General features: G+C 68.6%; 1 protein-coding gene across 1 annotated transcript; it reads left to right on the top strand.

Moving 5' to 3' along the window:
- Positions 1-2,405: 2,405 nt before the first annotated feature.
- Positions 2,406-20,922, top strand: LOC134154300 (zinc finger and BTB domain-containing protein 4-like; the record flags this gene model as incomplete). The annotated part of the gene is made up of 4 exons (XM_062601051.1): positions 2,406-2,598; positions 4,330-4,463; positions 4,977-5,053; positions 19,516-20,922. A coding segment is annotated over exon 4 (1,392 nt), but the record flags the coding sequence as incomplete, so codon positions are not given.
- Positions 20,923-21,042: the final 120 nt, after the last annotated feature.

The following is a 21,042-nucleotide window of genomic DNA, read 5'->3' as shown; positions in this document are numbered from 1 at the left end:
TCGCGTGTGTGCTTGTGACTGTGTGTGGTTGTGTGCGCAGCGGTGTGTGCTCGTGACTGCGTTTCTGCGACCCCGTGCGCACAGCCGCGCGTGCGGCTGAGTGTGCTTGTGACTGTGTGCGCGGTTGTGTGTGCTTGTGACTGTGCAGTTGTGTGTGTTCAGTCGTGGCTCTGGGTCTGCAAAGTTTTGCCTGTGGTTGTGCGTGTCTCAGCTTGTGACGGTGTGCTCGTACGTGGTTGCTTTTGCTTGTGACTGTCCGTACACCTACGGTTGGGCGAGCGGTTGTGCGTCTCCGTGTGTGCAGTTGCCTGTTTGGGACTTTTTGCCTGGTTATGTGTCCATACAAGCGTGTATCTGTGCGTGTGGTTGTGCGTGCACACGGTTGTACGTGTTTATAGCCTGTTTGTGCAGAGAAGGTGTGTGGGAACACAGAAGCGCACGGTGTTGTGTGCGCACAAGGTGCACAGTTGTGCGTGCTGGTGTTTGGGGGTGTTGTGCATGACGGTAGGTACAGCTGCCATCTGTGCACATGCTGGTGCTTGAGTGGCTGTTGGTGTAAAGGGGTGTGTGCACGTACACGTGACTGACGGGACACACACACTCTGCTTGTGCACGTGCACGTGTGTTTATATTGGGGGTGCATAGCAGAACGTGTGGTTGTGCAAAAACCTACAGTTGTGTGTGACAGCGTGCTGCGGCCTGTGCGTGTCGGGGTGGTTGTATGGAGCAGGGTGCGCGTGCACGAAGTGTGCGATTGTGTGGGGGGGTTGTGCACGAGGAGGAAGACGCGGCAGGGACAACACCACGCGGCGCCGTCAGGCTGTGCGCATGCGTTGTGCAACGGGGGAAGTACACCTGCGCCCGCGAAGTGCGTGTGAACCGGCAGGTGTGCTGCAAGCTCACGTGGCCCGCACAGGCGGCGGGGGTGTCGCGTTGTAGGGTGTCACGAGCGTCCTTGAGTGTGCGCTGAGGTGTGCAGCGCTGGGGCAGCGGTTGTGGCGTGTGCTGCGGTGGTGCCTGACAGTCACGAGCACGTGCGCGTTGTGCACAGTGCCAGGGTGTGCGTGTGTTGTGTCCGAGCGTGCGTGTGCTGTAGCTGTGGCTGTGTTGTGTAACGTTACGCGTGCACGTGCAGGGTGTTGTGTGCACGCGTGCTGGTTGCACTGTTGTGCGTGTGTTGCACGGCACGGTGCGGTCTGCTATCACACGCGCGTGCCTGTCTTGTGGCACAGGCTATGCGTTGTGTCGCGTTGTGTGTGCGCGAGAGAGGTGTTGCGTGTGCACAGGTGCTGGTTGTTCCGCGCGTGTCGCGGTGTAGGCGGCTCTGCCGCAGAGGGGGACGTGCGCTGTGCGTGTGTGTTGGCAAGGCACGAGTGTGCAGCGCGGGTGCGAGCGTGCGGAGTGTGTGGGGGGGTGCGCTGCGGGTGTGCATGCGGGTGACCGTGGCGGTGCGGTTTGCACCCTCACACTGCGAGCAGGCGCCGTGTGTGTGGGACGGGGTGTATGCGTGTGGGGTGTGTGCACACGGGTGTGCGCGGGGAGGGGGGAAGCGTGCTCTGCTTGTGCACGGTCTTTGTGCGTGCTCTGCGCGCGCTCGTAGGTGTTGCGCACGCCCACACCCGCGGCGCGCGCACGCTCACACACGTGTGCACACAGCGTGCTCGTGCCTGTGCTGCGCGCTGTGCGTGTTTGTGTGTACCGTGGGAGTCACGTGCGTTACGCATGTGCCTGCGCTGCTGGCGCTTGTGCGCCCCGCGGGTGTGCACGCCCGTGCGCCGCGCCGTGCACCGCCTTGCGCACGGCGGTTGTGCGCGCGCCGCGGGTGTTGGTGCGCGCGGCCGGTGTGGTGCGCGCGTCACGCACGCGCCTGCGCGTGTCTCGGGGCGGCTGTCGGGCGCGTCGCGGTTGTGCAACCCTCGCGGGTGTGCGCACCCCCGGGGCGCGCGGTACCCCCGCGCCCCGCTGCGCGCCTGCCCCGGCTGTGCGCGCGGCCGCAGTGTGCGTGCGGCTGTGCGCTGCGTCACCCTGCGTGCCAGCGCGGGGACGGGCCCTCCCCCCCCACCCCGCCCCGCCGGGGGACGCCCTGGCGGGGTGCGGGCCCGCGGCCGCCTGTCACCCCCCGTGGCCGCCTGTAGCCCCCCTGCGGCCGCCTGACTCGTCCCTCGCGCCCCACAGGCTCTTCCGTGGCGCCCGGTGTCTTTCCGCCCGCCTGTTCCTTTAACACACCCGGAGCAGGGGGTTGTGGTAGGAAGGGGGCCTCGTGACATCACGCCCAGCCCGGCCAATGAGCATCCAGGTGAGTTTGACGTCTCCGTTCCGCGCTGTCCCATTGGCCCGGAGGGGGTGTGACACGGGGCGGGGTCCCCCCTTCTCTGCTCCCTCATTGGAGGCAGGTGAAAGGTCTTTCCCCTGTCAGGACCTCGGGAGGGGGGTTGCTGGGGGGGGGTTGTTTCCGTGGCAACAGCTGGGTGACATCCTCCCCCCCCCCAACTTCCTCCCCCGTCGCCGGGGGAACCGTGTCCTCCATCGCCGGGGATGTGATCGGCTGTTGCCGCGGTGACGTCTGGGCTCCCCGTACCCCCCGAGCAGCGGATGGAGGTTGTCAGGCGGCTTCGGCGGTGCAAGGGGGAGGGGGGCGGGTCTCCGCGGCAACCCCCGCGTCCCCCGCGACCACCCCATACAACCCCCCCCCAACCGCCGCCGCCCGCCCCCCCCCGCCCGCTTGTCGGGTGGGTGTGGGAGGGGAGAGAGGGGGTGGGTGTTTCCTCGCGGGGTTGTTCCGGTTCGTGGCGGGTTTCCGGGGAGGCCGGAGGGGTGTGTGTGTGTGTGTGTGCGTGCAGGGTTGGGGGTGTTGGTGCAGCGGGGGTAGCCACCACCCCACCACCGCTGCACCCTGTTCTTGCCTGTTCCTCCACACCCCCCCCCAACACCTCGTCCCCTGGGCCCGCAGGCCTCCGGCTGTACCCGTTGCGTCAGGTTGCCCCCCACCCCCCGGGCCCTCCTGTTTGACCCCGCCCCCAATCGCAACCGGCTGTACCCAGGGGGTCGCTCGCCCCTGTGTCCGTCCGGCTGTACCCCCCCGCCCCGTGCTTCCCCCCACCCCACGCACTGGGCTGCATCTCCTGCGCACAACCCGCTCGGCTCCGACAGGGCCGGGCACACCCCCCTCGCGTCAGTCGGTGCTTCCCGCACCCCCGTCCTGCAGCTGACTGTACCTGCCTCGCACGCTGTCCCCCGTGCACCTCCCCACCAGCTACCACCCCCCCCCCCCCGCTGCTTGCGTCTGGCTGTGCAGGACACGTACACCTTAGCGACGTCACTCCGTGCCCGACGACGACTGACTAATGACCTCACGCTGTAGCTGACACGCCCCCACCCCCCGATGACGTCACGTTCAGCGGCACCCCTGCGTACGTCAGCAGGGCCCTGTGAACGATCGATCCGGCTGTTGCCGTGTCGGCCTGTACCTGCCGCACGCCCCATCAACGCGCGGCACCCGCTGACGGTCCCGGGGACTGGAAACCGGTCCCAGACTCTCCGGCTGCACAACTGCCGGCTCCCCCCGGCGCAGCCGTGTTACGCCTGTTTGCTCCGCGGCGACAGTGGCGTCGTCTCGTGCACAACACCGTCCCCTGGGAGTGCACGCAGCACACCTCCTCCGCAACGCCGGCGCGGTGTGTCGTTCACCCCCGTCCGGGTGCTTCCTCGCCTGCTGCACATTGCCTGCGTCGCGCAACAGCCGGAGCCGTACAGCCTCACCGCACCACGCTGGCATGCGCGCCGAGGGCTACGCTCGTCCCGTGACAGGCGGAACGGGCCCCAAGCGCACACCCTGCTGCTGCTGCCGTTTTGACACCCGCAGCCTGTGTTGTGGCCGACTGTACTGCCACGCTTGACTCCAGCGCATCAGGGGGTTTGCACCACAGCCAGTGCTGAACACCGTCCCCCAAGCACACCTGGCTGCTGTCACAGGACGCGCTCTGCGGCGTGCGGCTGTACCTGGCGCTTCCCAGCATCTCTGATCTTCGGGTGTAGCTGGGAGAGGGACACACGCGTCACACCTGCTGGGTCAGCTGCGACCACGCTACACCTTTCTGGGGCGACTGTCAGCTCCAAGGCGCTTCTTTGCACCTCCTTAAATTGGGGGGGATCTGCGGGACTGTCCCCCCAACGCCGTTTGTTTCCAGCTGTTCCTCGAACAAGCTCATGCATGCTGTATTGACAATCGCGCGTGTGCACACACGCGCACACGCGTCCCACCGGAAGATGGGCTGCAATCCCTGATTGCCTCCGACTGTAGTTTTCCCCTCCACCTCCCTGTGATCCCAGGTACAGCTTGCCTGAGTGCTGACGGACTCCAGCGGGACTCTGGTCGCGCTCACACCCCCGCTAATTCACAGCGGGCGACCGACTGTCCCTGACACAACCGCTGCCCAGGAGAAACAGGACTTCGCAGGCACGAGGTGCCCCTGCCGGTCTCCACCTCGCTCCGCCTGTGCCCGGCCCGTGCACACACGTACACGCACCCCTCCGCCACGCTCACGCGGTTACAGCGCGCCGTAGCTGTACCGCACCTCGTCCCGGCACGCCTGGGGTGACGGTGCGGCTGTGACGTGCCTGTCCGCGCCTCCGGGCATCGCTGGGGCTCTGCCCGCTCGTCACAGTGTAGCGGAGGGGGTTGCTGCTTCCCGCCTCTCCGCCTGTACTTACCGCGTGTTATCGCCCCTCTGACTGTGCTCTGACTGTAGCTGGCCTGCACTCGCTCGCCACCCCCCACCCCGGCCTGGCTCCGGTCCTAACTCCGTTTCCTGCCTGTTGCTGCCTGACAACAGCCGCACGGACGTGGGTTTCGGGGTGCCTCCTTGCTCAGGGAGACCACCTCGACCCCCTAGGGGCCCAGGCGTCCGGGGGGGCCCTGCCACCCCCTGGGGACCCAGGCGTCCGGGGGGTGCTGACCCCGCTCTGTTCCCCCCCAGGAGGCCCTGCCGGCAGTGACCCCCCACCGAGGACCCCCGGAGCAACCACACCTAGTCCATGAGGCCTCCGCTCACAGGTAGGGGGCACCCCGCTCCGTCGCCGTGGCAACCTGCCCGCTCTAGAACCCCCCCCATCTCCATGGTAACCCACGTGGTCTAGAACCACCCCCAGCCCCGCCTGTTTTTACTGTAGCTCTGCCCCATGGCAATGCAGAATGCTGGCTGTGGGGGTCCTGCCCCACATCAATGCAGGGTGCTGGCTGTGGGGGTCCGATCCTGCCCCACGGCAACGCAGGGTGCTGACTGTGGGGGTCCAGCCCTGCCCCACATCAATGCAGGGTGCTGGCTGTGGGGGTCCGATCCTGCCCCACGGCAACGCAGGGTGCTGACTGTGGGGGTCTGATCCTGCCCCACGGCAATGCAGGGTGCTGACTGTGGGGGTCCGATCCTGCCCCACATCAATGCAGGGTGCTGGCTGTGGGGGTCTGATCCTGCCCCACGGCAATGCAGGGTGCTGGCTGTGGGGGTCCGATGCTGCCCCACATCAATGGAGGGTGCTGACTGTGGGGGTCCGATCGTGCCCCACATCAATGCAGGGTGCTGACTGTGGGGGTCCAGCCCTGCCCCACATCAATGGAGGGTGCTGGCTGTGGGGGTCCGATCCTGCCCCACATCAATGCAGGGTGCTGACTGTGGGGGTCCAGCCCTGCCCCACATCAATGGAGGGTGCTGACTGTGGGGGTCCGATCCTGCCCCACATCAATGCAGGGTGCTGGCTGTGGGGGTCCAGCCCTGCCCCACATCAATGCAGGGTGCTGACTGTGGGGGTCCGATCCTGCCCCACATCAATGCAGGGTGCTGACTGTGGGGGTCCGATCCTGCCCCACATCAATGCAGGGTGCTGACTGTGGGGGTCCGATCCTGCCCCACATCAATGCAGGGTGCTGGCTGTGGGGGTCCAGCCCTGCCCCACATCAATGCAGGGTGCTGACTGTGGGGGTCCGATCCTGCCCCACATCAACGCAGGGTGCTGACTGTGGGTGTCCGATCCTGCCCCACATCAATGGAGGGTGCTGGCTGTGGGGGTCCAGCCCTGCCCCACATCAATGCAGGGTGCTGACTGTGGGGGTCCAGCCCTGCCCCACATCAATGCAGGGTGCTGACTGTGGGGGTCTGATCCTGCCCCACATCAATGCAGGGTGCTGACTGTGGGGGTCCGATCCTGCCCCACATCAATGCAGGGTGCTGGCTGTGGGGGTCCAGCCCTGCCCCACATCAATGCAGGGTGCTGGCTGTGGGGGTCCGATCCTGCCCCACGGCAACGCAGGGTGCTGGCTGTGGGGGTCCGATCCTGCCCCACATCAACGCAGGGTGCTGGCTGTGGGGGTCCGATCCTGCCCCACATCAATGGAGGGTGTTGGCTGTGGGGGTCCGATGCTGCCCCACATCAATGCAGGGTGCTTGCTGTGGGGTCCGATCCTGCCCCACATCAATGCAGGGTGCTGGCTGTGGGGGTCCGATCCTGCCCCACATCAACACAGGGTGCTGACTGTGGGGGTCCGATGCTGCCCCACATCAACGCAGGGTGCTGACTGTGGGGCTCCGATCCTGCCCCACATCAATGCAGGGTGCTGACTGTGGGGGTCCGATCCTGCCCCACATCAATGCAGGGTGTTGGCTGTGGGGGTCCGATGCTGCCCCACATCAATGCAGGGTGCTTGCTGTGGTGTCCGATCCTGCCCCACATCAATGCAGGGTGCTGACTGTGGGGGTCCGATCCTGCCCCACATCAACACAGGGTGCTGACTGTGGGGGTCTGATGCTGCCCCACATCAACGCAGGGTGCTGACTGTGGGGCTCCGATCCTGCCCCACATCAATGCAGGGTGCTGACTGTGGGGGTCCGATCCTGCCCCACATCAATGCAGGGTGCTGACTGTGGGGGTCCGATGCTGCCCCACATCAATGCAGGGTGCTGACTGTGGGGGTCCGATCCTGCCCCACATCAATGCAGGGTGCTGGCTGTGGGGGTCTGATCGTGCCCCACATCAATGCAGGGTGCTGACTGTGGGGGTCCGATGCTGCCCCACATCAACGCAGGGTGCTGGCTGTGGGGGTCCAGCCCTGCCCCACGGCAACGCAGGGTGCTGACTGTGGGGGTCCGATCCTGCCCCACATCAACGCAGGGTGCTGACTGTGGGGGTCCGATCCTGCCCCACATCAATGCAGGGTGCTGACTGTGGGGGTCCGATCCTGCCCCACATCAATGCAGGGTGCTGGCTGTGGGGGTCCTGCCCCACATCAATGCAGGGTGCTGACTGTGGTGGTCCGATCCTGCCCCACATCAACGCAGGGTGCTGACTGTGGGGGTCCGATCCTGCCCCACATCAATGCAGGGTGCTGGCTGTGGGGGTCCAACCCTGCCCCACGGCAATGCAGGGTGCTGGCTGTGGGGGTCCAGCCCTGCCCCACATCAACGCAGGGTGCTGGCTGTGGGGGTCCGATCGTGCCCCACATCAACGCAGGGTGCTGACTGTGGGGGTCCAGCCCTGCCCCACATCAATGGAGGGTGCTGGCTGTGGGGGTCCAACCCTGCCCCACATCAACGCAGGGTGCTGACTGTGGGGGTCCGATCCTGCCCCACATCAACGCAGGGTGCTGGCTGTGGGGGTCCGATGCTGCCCCACGGCAACGCAGGGTGCTGGCTGTGGGGGTCCGATGCTGCCCCACATCAACGCAGGGTGCTGACTGTGGGGGTCCGATCCTGCCCCACATCAACGCAGGGTGCTGACTGTGGGGGTCCGATCGTGCCCCACATCAACGCAGGGTGCTGGCTGTGGGGCTCCGATGCTGCCCCACATCAACGCAGGGTGCTGGCTGTGGGGGTCCAGCCCTGCCCCACATCAACGCAGGGTGCTGGCTGTGGGGGGCCGGAAGGAGGGGATCCGGCCGCCACGCACATCCGGGGTCTCCCGGGATCGGGGGGCGCTGCCCCCCCGCACCGCCATCTGCTGCCCGAGGCGGGTGGGGAACGACTGGGATCTCCTGGGATCCCGGAGGGGGCGGATGGATCCCGGCCCGGGTGGGATCTGGGGTCTGGGGCAGGATTTCCGTCCAGGTGGGATCTCGGCCGGGGGGGAGGATGGAGCTACATCCCAGGCCGGGAGGGATCTGGGGTCTGGATCCCAGCCCAGGTGGGATCTGGGATCTGGAGGGGGGACTGGATCCCAGCCCGGGCAGGATCAGGGCTGTGGATCCCAGCTCAGATGGGATGTGGGATCTGGAGGGGGGACTGGATCCCAGCCTGGGCAGGATCAGGGCTGTGGATCCCAGCTCAGATGGGATGTGGGATCTGGAGGGGGGACTGGATCCCAGCCCGGGCAGGATCAGGGCTGTGGATCCCAGCTTAGATGGGATGTGGGATCTGGAGGAGGGGCTGGATCCCAACCTGGGCAGGATCAGGGCTGTGGATCCCAGCTCAGATGGGATGTGGGATCTGGAGGAGGGGCTGGATCCCAACCTGGGCAGGATCAGGGCTGTGGATCCCAGCTTAGATGGGATGTGGGATCTGGAGGAGGGGCTGGATCCCAACCTGGGCAGGATCAGGGCTGTGGATCCCAGCTTAGATGGGATGTGGGATCTGGGAGGGGGGACTGGATCCCAACCTGGGCAGGATCAGGGCTGTGGATCCCAGCTCAGATGGGATGTGGGATCTGGAGGAGGGGCTGGATCCCAACCTGGGCAGGATCAGGGCTGTGGATCCCAGCTTAGATGGGATGTGGGATCTGGAGGAGGGGCTGGATCCCAACCTGGGCAGGATCAGGGCTGTGGATCCCAGCTCAGATGGGATGTGGGATCTGGAGGAGGGGCTGGATCCCAGCCTGGGCAGGATCAGGGCTGTGGATCCCAGCTCAGATGGGATGTGGGATCTGGGAGGGGGGACTGGATCCCAGCCTGGGCAGGATCAGGGCTGTGGATCCCAGCCCAGGTGGGATGTGGGATCTGGGAGGGGGGACTGGATCCCAACCCGGGCAGGATCAGGGCTGTGGATCCCAGCTTAGATGGGATGTGGGATCTGGGAGGGGGGACTGGATCCCAACCTGGGCAGGATCAGGGCTGTGGATCCCAGCTTAGATGGGATGTGGGATCTGGAGGGGGGACTGGATCCCAACCTGGGCAGGATCAGGGCTGTGGATCCCAGCCCAGGCGGGATGTGGGATCTGGAGGAGGGGCTGGATCCCAGCCTGGGCAGGATCAGGGCTGTGGATCCCAGCTTAGATGGGATGTGGGATATGGAGGAGGGGCTCGATCCCAACCTGGGCAGGATCAGGGCTGTGGATCCCAGCTTAGATGGGATGTGGGATCTGGAGGAGGGGCTTGATCCCAGCCCGGGCAGGATCAGGGCTGTGGATCCCAGCTTAGATGGGATGTGGGATCTGGAGGGGGGACTGGATCCCAGCCTGGGCAGGATCAGGGCTGTGGATCCCAGCTCAGATGGGATGTGGGATCTGGAGGGGGGACTGGATCCCGGCCTGGGCAGGATCAGGGCTGTGGATCCCAGCTTAGATGGGATGTGGGATCTGGAGGAGGGGCTGGATCCCAACCCGGGCAGGATCAGGGCTGTGGATCCCAGCTTAGATGGGATGTGGGATCTGGGGGAGGGGCTGGATCGCAACCCGGGCAGGATCAGGGCTGTGGATCCCAGCTCAGATGGGATGTGGGATCTGGAGGAGGGGCTTGATCCCAGCCCGGGCAGGATCAGGGCTGTGGATCCCAGCTTAGATGGGATGTGGGATCTGGAGGGGGGACTGGATCCCAGCCTGGGCAGGATCAGGGCTGTGGATCCCAGCTCAGATGGGATGTGGGATCTGGAGGGGGGACTGGATCCCGGCCTGGGCAGGATCAGGGCTGTGGATCCCAGCTTAGATGGGATGTGGGATCTGGAGGAGGGGCTGGATCCCAGCCTGGGCAGGATCAGGGCTGTGGATCCCAGCCCAGGTGGGATGTGGGATCTGGGAGGGGGGACTGGATCCCAACCCGGGCAGGATCAGGGCTGTGGATCCCAGCTTAGATGGGATGTGGGATCTGGGAGGGGGGACTGGATCCCAACCTGGGCAGGATCAGGGCTGTGGATCCCAGCTTAGATGGGATGTGGGATATGGAGGAGGGGCTCGATCCCAACCTGGGCAGGATCAGGGCTGTGGATCCCAGCTCAGATGGGATGTGGGATCTGGGGGAGGGGCTGGATCCCAACCCGGGCAGGATCAGGGCTGTGGATCCCAGCTCAGATGGGATGTGGGATCTGGAGGAGGGGCTGGATCCCAGCCTGGGCAGGATCAGGGCTGTGGATCCCAGCTTAGATGGGATGTGGGATCTGGAGGGGGGACTGGATCCCAACCTGGGCAGGATCAGGGCTGTGGATCCCAGCTTAGATGGGATGTGGGATCTGGGGGAGGGGCTGGATCGCAACCCGGGCAGGATCAGGGCTGTGGATCCCAGCTCAGATGGGATGTGGGATCTGGAGGAGGGGCTGGATCCCAGCCTGGGCAGGATCAGGGCTGTGGATCCCAGCCCAGGCGGGATGTGGGATCTGCAGGGGGGACTGGATCCCAGCCCAGGTGGGATGTGGGATCTGGAGGGGGGACTGGATCCCAGCCTGGGCAGGATCAGGGCTGTGGATCCCAGCTTAGATGGGATGTGGAATCTGGAGGGGGGGACTGGATCCCAGCCCAGGTGGGATCTGGGATCTAGGGAGGGAGCTGGATCCCAGCCTGGATGGGATCTGCCATCTGGATCTCAGCCCAGCCAGATCTTGGGGTGGGGCTAGATCCCAACCTCGGCGGGATGTGGGGTCTGGATCGCAGGGAGGATCCGGGGTGGGGGTGGGGGTGGATCCCGGCCCTGGTGGGATCTCCAGGATCTTGGTGCTGGGTATTGGCTGCGCTCCGGTGTCCAGGGACAGGGGATCCCCTGGGACTCCCAGATCCCATGACCCCCTGGGGGGGATCCTCTGACCTTAGGGGATCCTGTGACCCCATGTGGATCCCATGACCCCAAGGGATCCTGTGGCCCCAGGGGGTCCCATGACCCCGGGGGATCCTGTGACCCCATGCAGATTCCGTGACCCCAGGGGATCCCGTGGCCCCGGGAGGATCCCATGACCCCAGGGGGATCCTGTGACCCCATGGGGATTCTGTGACCCTGGGGGGATCCTGTGACCCCATGCGGATCCCATGACCCCAGTGGGATCCCATGACCCCAGGGGATCCCATTGCCCCAGGGGGATCCCGTGACCCCATGCAGATCCCATGACCCCAGGGGATCCCATGACCCCAGGGGATCCCATTGCCCCAGGGGGATCCCGTGACCCCATGCAGATCCCATGACCCCAGGGGATCCCATGACCCCAGGGGGATCCTGTGCCCCGGGGGGATCCTGTGACCCTGGGGGGCAGAGCAGAGAATGCTGGGAAGGTGGGGGGGGCACGTGTTTGGGGGGGATCTAGGGGGATCGTTAAGAGAGAGCTGGTAATGGGGGGGTTCTGAGGGTGGGGGGTAGGTTGGGGGTCCCAGGGGCGTGGGGGGGCTGCTTGGGGGGCAGGTTGGGGGTCTGAGGGGGGTGTGGGGCTGTTGGGGGGCAGGTTGTGGGTCCCTGAGGGCTGTGTGGGGCAGGTTGGGGGTCCAAGGGGATGTGGGGCTGCTTGGGGGGCAGGTTGTAGCTCTTGGGGGATGTGTGGGGCAGCATGGGGGGCAAGTTGGGAGCCCCGGGGGGGGGGGGCGTAGGGCTGCTTGGGGGGCAGGTTGTGGCTCTTGAGGGATGTATGGGGCAGGCTGGGAGTCCCAGCGTGGTGTGGGGCAGGATGGGAAGCAGGTGGGGGGTCCTGAAGGATGCGTGGGGCAGGTTGTGGCTCTTGGGGGAGGTGTGGGGCAGGTTGGGGGTCTCAGGGGAGTGTGTGAGGCAGGGTGGGGAGAGGTTGGGATCCCGGGGGGCTGTGCGGCTGCTTGGGGGGCAGGTTGGGGATCTAGGGGGATGTGTGGGGCAGGTTGGGGGTTCTGGCGGGGGTGTGTGGGGCAGGTTGGGGGTCCCAGGGGTGTGTGGGGCTGCTTGGGGGCAGGTTGTGGCTCTTGGGGGGTGTGTGGGGCAGGATGGAGGGCAGGTTATGGGTCCCAGGGGTGTGTGGGGCTCCTTGGGGGGCAGACTGGGGCTCTTGGGGGATGTGTGGGGCAGGATGGGGGGCAGGTTGTGGGTCCTGGGGGTGTGTGGGGCTGCTTGTGCGGCAGGCTGTGGCTCTTGGAGATGTGTGGGGCAGGATGGGGGGCAGGTTGTGGGTCCCGGGGATGTGTGGGGCAGGATAGGGGGCAGGTTGTGGGTCCTGGGGGTGTGTGGGGCTGCTTGTGCGGCAGGCTGTGGCTCTTGGGAGATGTGTGGGGCAGGATGGGGGGCAGGTTGTGGGTCCCGGGGATGTGTGGGGCAGGATAGGGGGCAGGTTGTGGCTCTTGGGGGGTGTGTGGGGCAGATGGGGGGCAGGTTGGGGGTCTTGGGGATGTGTGGGGCTGCTTGGGGGGCAGGTTGTAGCTCTTGGGGGATGTGTGGGGCAGGTTGGGGGGGTGCAATGGGGGTCCCAGGGGAGCAGGGGGGAGGTGGAGGGGCAAGATAAGGGCCCCGGGGGGGTGTGGGGCTGGTCGGAGGGCAGATCGGGGATCCTGAGGGGTGGGGGGGGCAGCGTGTGGGGCAGGATGAGGGTCCTGGTAGTGCATGGGGCAGGTTGGGGGGCAGGAGGGGGGCTCCCAGGGGTAGTGGGGCATGTTGGGGGCAGGTTCGGGGGGTCCTGGGAGTGTGTGGGGCAAGTTGGGGGACAGGAGGGGGTCCTGGGAGGCTTGGGGGGCAGGTTTGGGGGGGTCCTGGGAGTGTGTGGGGCAGGATGGGGGGCAAGATGAGGGTCCTGGGGGTATGTGGGGCAAGTTGGGGGGGGCAAATTGGAGGGTCCTGGGAGCGTGTGGGGCAGGAACAGGTGTCCCAGGGGTATGTGGGGTATGTTGGGGGGCAGGACGGGGGTCCCAGGGGTGCATGAGGCAGGTGGGGGGGCTGGTTGGGGCTCTGGGGGGACGTGGGGCAGTCTGTGGGGCAGAAAGGGGGTCCCATTGGTGTGTGGGGCAGGCTGGGGGGGGGAGATTGAGCTGCTGGGAGTCCATGGGGCAGGTTGGGGGGCAGGATGAGGGGTGGGGGGGGGGGATGGGGCAGGATGGGGGTCTCGGGAGGGCAGCCATGGGGCAACCAGCATCAGCAGTGCTGTGGGTCACGCCTTGGGGCAGCTCTAGTGCCGTGGGTCATGCCGTGGGGCAGCCCCAGCATAAGCAGCACCATGGGTTGTGCCGTGGGGCGCCCCAGCCCCATGGGCAGCACTGTGGGTCGCGCCGTGGGGTGGCCCTGGGATCAGCCGCACCGTGGGTCACGCCGTGGGGCAGTCCAGCATCTGCAGTGCTGTGGGTCCCGCAGTGGGCTGTGCTATGGGTCGCGCCGTGGGGCAGCCCTGACATCAGCAGCGCCGTGGGTCGAGCTGTGGGGTGGCCCCAGCACCGCGGGGTGTGCCGTGGGGCAGCCTCAGTGCCAAGCGCTGCGCTGTGGGGTGTGCTGTGGGGCAACCCCGGTGCCGTGGGTCCTGCCGTGGGGCAGCCCTGGCATTGTGGGTCGCACTGTGGGGTAGTTCCGGCGCCGTTGGTCGTGCTGTGGGTCACGCTGTGGGGCAGCCTTGGTGCCGTGGGTCACACTGTGGGGCTGCCCCAGCGTCCTGGGTCACGCCCTGGGTCGCGCTGTGGGTCACGCTGTGGGGCAGCCCTGGTCCCCTAGGTTGCACTGTGGGTCGTGACGTGGGTCGCTCCATGGGGCTGCCCCAGCGCCCTGGGTCATGCCGTGGGTCGTGCCGTGGGGCAGCCCTGGTGCCGTGGGTCATGCTGTGGGGCTGCCTCAGCACCCTGGGGCGCTCCGTGGGGCACGCTATGGGGCAGCCCTGGTGCCCTGGCTTGCGCCGTGGGTCGCGCCATGGGTCAGCCCTGGTGCCGTGGGTCACACCATGGGGCGGCCTCAGTGCCCTGGGTCACGCCGTGGGTCGTGCCATGGGGCAGCGCTGGTGCCGTGGGTCACGCCGTGGGGCTGCCTGGCACCCTGGGTTGTGCCGTGGGTCGCGCTGTGGGGTGGCCCTGGCGCTGTGGATCGCGCCGTGGGGCAGCCCTGGTGCCGTGGGTCCCTCCGTGGGGCTGCCCCGGCACCCTGGGTCGTGCCATGGGTCGTGCCGTGGGGCGGCCCTGGCGCCGTGGGTCACGCCGTGGGGCTGCCCCGGCACCCTGGGTCGTGCCGTGGGTCGTGCCGTGGGGCGGCCCTGGCGCCGTGGGTCCTGCCGTGGGGCTGCCCCAGCACCCTGGGTCGTGCCGTGGGTCGTGCTGTGGGGCGGCCCTGGCACCCTGGGCCGTGCCGTGGGTCGTGCCGTGGGGCGGCCCTGGCGCCATGGGTTGCGCCGTGGGCCACGCCGTGGGCCGTGCCATGGGTCGCGCCGTGGGTCGCGCCGTGGGTCGCGCCGCGCCGCCGCCTCCCGCAGCCATTTTAGCCGCCAGCCGGGGAGGCCCCGCCGCAAAATGGCTCCGCGGCGCCGCGGGGGGGCCGTGGCGGGGGCTGCGCCGTGGGGCCGGCCCGGGGGGCCGGGGTATGGGGCCGCGCCGTGGGGCCGCGCTGGGGGGCTGCCGGGGGACTGGGGTGTGGGGCCGTGGCGTGGGGCCGGGCCGGGGGGCCGGGCTGGGGGGCTGGGACGTGGGGCCGCGCCGTGGGGCCGAGCTGGGGGGCCGGGGTGTGGGGTTGCGCCGTGGGGCTGGGCTGGGGGACTGCTGGGGGGCTGGGGCATGGGGCCGCGCCGTGGGGCCAGGCCATGGGGCTGCACCGGGGGACTGCCGGGGGGGCTGGGATGTGGGGCTGCACAGTGGGGCCGGGCCGGGGGGCCGGGCCGGGGGGCTGCCAGGGGCTGGGGCGTGGGGCTACGCCGTGGGGCCGTGCCGTGGGGCCGGGCCGGGGGGCTGCTGGGGGGCTGGGGCGTGGGGCCACGCTGTGGGGCTGGGCTGTGGGGCTGCGCCGTGGGGCTGGGCTAGGGGCTGGCAGGGCAGTGGGGCTGCTGTGGGGCCGCACCATAGGGCCAGGCTGTGGGGCTGCACCGTGGGGCTGGGCTGTGGGGCTGGGCCGTGCGGCCGGGCTGGGGGGCTGCGCCGTGGGGCTCGGCTGTGGGGGGCTGGACTGTGGGGCCAGACTGGGGGACCAGATTGGGGCAGGCTGCGCCGTGGGGCTGGGCTGTGGGGACGGGCTGTGGGGCTGTGCCGTGGGGCTGGGATGAGGGGGGCTGCACCGTGGGGCTGGGCTGTGGGGACGGGCTGTGGGGCTGTGCCGTGGGGCTGGGCTGTGGGGGGCTGCACCATGGGGCTGGGCTGTGGGTACGGGCTGTGGGGGCTATGCCGTGGGGCTGGGATATGGGGCCGCTATGGGGCCAGGCAGGGAGCCATGGCAGAGGGCTGCAGTGGGGCCGGGCCAGGGCGCTGCCGTGGGGCTACGCCGTGGGGCCGGACCAGGGGGCCACTGTGGGGCTGGGACCCCCAACGCTGGGGTGGGGGAGCAGGAAATGGGATGTGTGGGGCGGAGCGGGGGCTGAACTGTGGGGCTGGGCACCCCCATGCCGTGGGGCAGGAAGGGCCCTGGGGACCCGCCATGCCGTGGGGCTGGAGAGCTGGATCTGTGGGGCTGAGAACCCCCAAAGTGTGGGGCTGTGCCATGGGGCAGGCAGGGCCATGGGGACCCCCAAAGTGTGGGTCTGGGCACCCCCCGAGCCGTGGGGCGGGCATGGCTGTGGGCACCCCCAAAGTGTGGGTCTGGGCACCCCCCGAGCCGTGGGTCGGGCATGGCCATGGGCACCCCCAAAGTGTGGGTCTGGGCACCCCCCGAGCTGTGGGTCAGGCATGGCCATGGGCACCCCCAAAGTGTGGGTCTGGGCACCCCCCGAGCCGTGGGGCGGGCATGGCCATGGGCACCCCCAAAGTGTGGGTCTGGGCACCCCCCGAGCTGTGGGTCAGGCATGGCCGTGGGCACCCCCAAAGTGTGGGTCTGGGCACCCCCTGAGCCGTGGGGCGGGCATGGCCATGGGCACCCCCAAAGTGTGGGTCTGGGCACCCCCTGAGCCGTGGGGCAGGCATGGCCGTGGGCACCCCCAAAGTGTGGGTCTGGGCACCCCCCGAGCCGTGGGTCGGGCATGGCCGTGGGCACCCCCAAAGTGTGGGTCTGGGCACGTCCAGGGCCGGGACCCCGGGGGTCCTGGTGCCCCATGGAGGAGGGACCCCAACATCTGGGCACGTCCAGGGCCGGGATCTGGGGGTCCTGGTGCCCCATGGAGGAGGGACCCCAACATCTGGGCACGTCCAGGGCCGGGATCCGGGGGTCCTGGTGCCCCATGGAGGAGGGACCCCAACATCTGGGCACGTCCAGGGCCGGGACCCCGGGGGTCCTGGTGCCCCATGGAGGAGGGACCCCAACATCTGGGCGCCTCCAGGGCCGGGATCTGGGGGTCCTGGTGCCCCATGGAGGAGGGACCCCAACATCTGGGCACGTCCAGGGCCGGGACCCCGGGGGTCCTGGTGCCCCATGGAGGAGGGACCCCAACATCTGGGCGCCTCCAGGGCCGGGATCTGGGGGTCCTGGTGCCCCATGGAGGAGGGACCCCAACATCTGGGCACGTCCAGGGCCGGGACCCCGGGGGTCCTGGTGCCCCATGGAGGAGGGACCCCAACATCTGGGCACGTCCAGGGCCGGGACCCCGGGGGTCCTGATGCCCCATGGAGGAGGGACCCCAACATCTGGGCACGTCCAGGGCCGGGACCCCGGGGGTCCTGGTGCCCCATGGAGGAGGGACCCCCCAACATCTGGGCACGTCCAGGGATGGAGGAGGGACCCCCAACATCTGGGCACGTCAAGGGCCGGGACCCCGGGGGTCCTGGTGCCCCATGGAGGAGGGACCCCAACATCTGGGCACGTCCAGGGGGCCGGGAACCGGGGGTCCTGATGCCCCATGGAGGAGGGACCCCAACATCTGGGCACGTCCAGGGTTGGGACCTCAGTGCGCGGGTGTCCGTGGAGGAGGCTCCTTGTGTGGAGGCACCTCCAGGGTTGGGACCGTCAGTGCGCGGGGGTGTCCGTGGAGGAGGCTCCTTGGTGTGGAGGCACCTCCAGGGTTGGGACCTCAGTGCGCGGGTGTCCCGTGGAGGAGGCTCCTTGGTGTGGAGGCTCCTCCAGGGTTGGGACCCTCAGTGCGTGGGTGTCCGTGGAGGAGGCTCCTTGGTGTGGAGGCTCCTCCAGGGTTGGGACCTCAGTGCGTGGGTGTCCGTGGAGGAGGCTCCTTGGTGTGGAGGCACCTCCAGGGTTGGGACCTCAGTGCGCGGTGTGTCCGTGGGGGAGGGAGGCTCCTTGGTGTGGAGGCTCCTCCAGGGTTGGGACTCAGTGCGCGACCTCAGTGCGCGGGTGTCCGTGGAGGAGGCTCCTTGGTGTGGAGGCACCTCCAGGGTTGGGACCTCAGTGCGCGGGTGTCCGTGGAGGAGGCTCCTTGGTGTGGAGGCTCCTCCAGGGTTGGGACCTCAGTGCGCGGGTGTCCGTGGAGGAGGCTCCTTGGTGTGGAGGCACCTCCAGGGTTGGGACCTCAGTGCGCGGGTGTCCGTGGAGGAGGCTCCTTGGTGTGGAGGCACCTCCAGGGTTGGGACCTCAGTGTGCGGGTGTCCGTGGAGGAGGCTCCTTGGTGTGGAGGCACCTCCAGGGTTGGGACCTCAGTGCGCGGGTGTCCGTGGAGGAGGCTCCTTGGTGTGGAGGCACCTCCAGGGTTGGGACCTCAGTGCGCAGGTGTCCGTGGAGGAGGCACCTTGGTGTGGAGGCACCTCCAGGGTTGGGACCTCAGTGTGCGGGTGTCCGTGGAGGAGGCTCCTTGGTGTGGAGGCACCTCCAGGGTTGGGACCTCAGTGCGCGGGTGTCCGTGGAGGAGGCACCTTGGTGTGGAGGCACCTCCAGGGTTGGGACCTCAGTGCCCGGGTGTCCGTGGAGGAGGCTCCTTGGTGTGGAGGCACCTCCAGGGTTGGGACCTCAGTGCGCGGGTGTCCGTGGAGGAGGCTCCTTGGTGTGGAGGCTCCTCCAGGGTTGGGACCTCAGTGCCCGGGTGTCCGTGGAGGAGGCTCCTTGGTGTGGAGGCACCTCCAGGGTTGGGACCTCAGTGCGCTGGTGTCCGTGGAGGAGGCTCCTTGGTGTGGAGGCTCCTCCAGGGTTGGGACCTCAGTGCCCGGGTGTCCGTGGAGGAGGCACCTTGGTGTGGAGGCACCTCCAGGGTTGGGACCTCAGTGCGCGGGTGTCCGTGGAGGAGGCTCCTTGGTGTCGAGGCGCCTCCAGGGTTGGGACCTCAGTGCGCGGGTGTCCGTGGAGGAGGCTCCTTGGTGTGGAGGCTCCTCCAGGGTTGGGACCTCAGTGCGCGGGTGTCCGTGGAGGAGGCTCCTTGGTGTGGAGGCACCTCCAGGGTTGGGACCTCAGTGCCCGGGTGTCCGTGGAGGAGGCTCCTTGGTGTGGAGGCACCTCCAGGGTTGGGACCTCAGTGCGCGGGTGTCCGTGGAGGAGGCACCTTGGTGTGGAGGCACCTCCAGGGTTGGGACCTCAGTGCGCGGGTGTCCGTGGAGGAGGCTCCTTGGTGTGGAGGCACCTCCAGGGTTGGGACCTCAGTGCCCGGGTGTCCGTGGAGGAGGCTCCTTGGTGTGGAGGCTCCTCCAGGGTTGGGACCTCAGTGCGCGGGTGTCCGTGGAGGAGGCTCCTTGGTGTCGAGGCGCCTCCAGGGTTGGGACCTCAGTGCCCGGGTGTCCGTGGAGGAGGCTCCTTGGTGTGGAGGCTCCTCCAGGGTTGGGACCTCAGTGCCCGGGTGTCCGTGGAGGAGGCTCCTTGGTGTGGAGGCACCTCCAGGGTTGGGACCTCAGTGCGCGGGTGTCCGTGGAGGAGGCTCCTTGGTGTGGAGGCTCCTCCAGGGTTGGGACCTCAGTGCCCGGGTGTCCGTGGAGGAGGCTCCTTGGTGTGGAGGCTCCTCCAGGGTTGGGACCTCAGTGCCCGGGTGTCCGTGGAGGAGGCTCCTTGGTGTGGAGGCACCTCCAGGGTTGGGACCTCAGTGCGCGGGTGTCCGTGGAGGAGGCACCTTGGTGTGGAGGCACCTCCAGGGTTGGGACCTCAGTGCGCGGGTGTCCGTGGAGGAGGCACCTTGGTGTGGAGGCACCTCCAGGGTTGGGACCTCAGTGCGCGGGTGTCCATGGAGGAGGCTCCTTGGTGTGGAGGCACCTCCAGGGTTGGGACCTCAGTGCCCGGGTGTCCGTGGAGGAGGCTCCTTGGTGTCGAGGCGCCTCCAGGGTTGGGAGCGCGGCGTGGAGGCGTCCCCGGGGGCGGTCGGCGAGGACGGCCGGACCTTGCCGACCTCCCGACGCCCACGGCTCTCCGGCGCCCCGCAGGTTCGCGCCGCGGGGATGGCTCCGGTCGTGGAGGTGTCGGACGCGGGGCACTGCCGGTCGCTGCTGCTGGAGCTGAACGAGCAGCGCCTGCGCGGCCAGTTCTGTGACGTGACCATCATCGCCGAGGACACCAAATTCCGGGCGCACAAGAACGTCCTGGCGGCCTCCAGCCCCTACTTCAAGGAAGCGTTGGCCGAGGGCCCGGCGTGCCGGGCGCCCGCCCACGTCCTCGAGCTTCCCGGCGTCCAAGCCGGCGTCTTCTCCGACGTCCTCAACTTCATCTACAACTCGCGCCTGTCGGTGCCCACGGCGGCGGCCGCCCGCGAGCTGGGCGCCGTGGGCCGTCGCTTGGGCATCCCTTGCCTGGAGGGTCTGGAGGCGGCGCCGGCGCCGGCTCCCGCCGACATGAACGGTTCGTGGAGCCCCGGCGCCGCCGGCGCCTCCTCTTCCTCGCCTCCGTCGCCCGTCGACCTGACGTGCCCGGCGCGGGCAAGCCCGGCGGGCGAAGCGGCTTGCGCCGCCGCGCCGCCCGGTTTGCTCTTCGCCCTGCGCCCGGCGCCGTCCGGGGAGGAAACGACGACGACGGCGACGGCGACGGCGACGCTGCGCTGCGGTTTCTGCGGGCGAGCGTTCAGCACGGCGGCCGCCCTGGGCCTCCACGCCAAGCTGCACCGCGCTCGGCGCGCCTTGGCCTGCCGCCACTGCTCCAAGACCTTCATCCACGTCAAACGCCTGCAGACCCACGAGGTGCTCTGCAAAGAGGCCGCCCAAAGCGCCCGGCACCCGCAGCAAGCCGCCGACACGCCGGGCGCCAAAGCGCCCGCCGCCAAGAAGGCTCCGCCGCCGCTGCGGCCCCGCGCCGACGCCGCCGACGCCGCCGAGCGCGACCACTTCGCCAAGGTGGTGGACGGCCACGTCATCTACTTCTGCGCCGTGTGCGAGCGCTCCTACATGACGCTCTCCAGCCTCAAGCGGCACGCCAACGTGCACTCGTGGCGCCGCAAGTACCCGTGCCGCTACTGCGACAAGGTCTTCGCCCTGGCCGAGTACCGCACCAAGCACGAGGTGTGGCACACCGGCGAGCGCCGCTACCAGTGCATCTTCTGCTGGGACACCTTCGTCACCTACTACAACCTCAAGACCCACCAGAAGGCCTTCCACGGCATCAGCCCCGGGCTCATCTCCTCCGAGAAGACGCCCAACGGCGGCTACAAGCCCAAGCTCAACGCCCTCAAGCTCTACCGCCTGTTGCCCATGCGCTCGCACAAGCGGCCCTACAAGACCTACAGTCAGAGCTTGGTGCCCGCCGGATTGCTGTTGCCCGCGCGGCCGGAGGGGTTGAGCGGCGGTGGCACCGCGCCGGAGGCCGCCGAACCGCCGCGTTTCCTGCTGCCGGCGCCGCCGGTTGTGCCGCCGGCGCCGCCGCCGCCGCCGCCGCCGCCGCCGCCGGTGGTTGTACCGCCGCCCGCGGTAGCGGTACCGCCGGCGGAGCCGGGCCGGGCGGCCGAGACGCCTTCGGTGATCGCC

Source organism: Rhea pennata, unplaced genomic scaffold (genome assembly GCF_028389875.1).
Source record: "Rhea pennata isolate bPtePen1 unplaced genomic scaffold, bPtePen1.pri scaffold_205, whole genome shotgun sequence".
Classification (NCBI taxonomy): Eukaryota; Metazoa; Chordata; class Aves; order Rheiformes; family Rheidae; genus Rhea; species Rhea pennata.
This window is presented reverse-complemented; position numbering and strand designations above follow the sequence as displayed.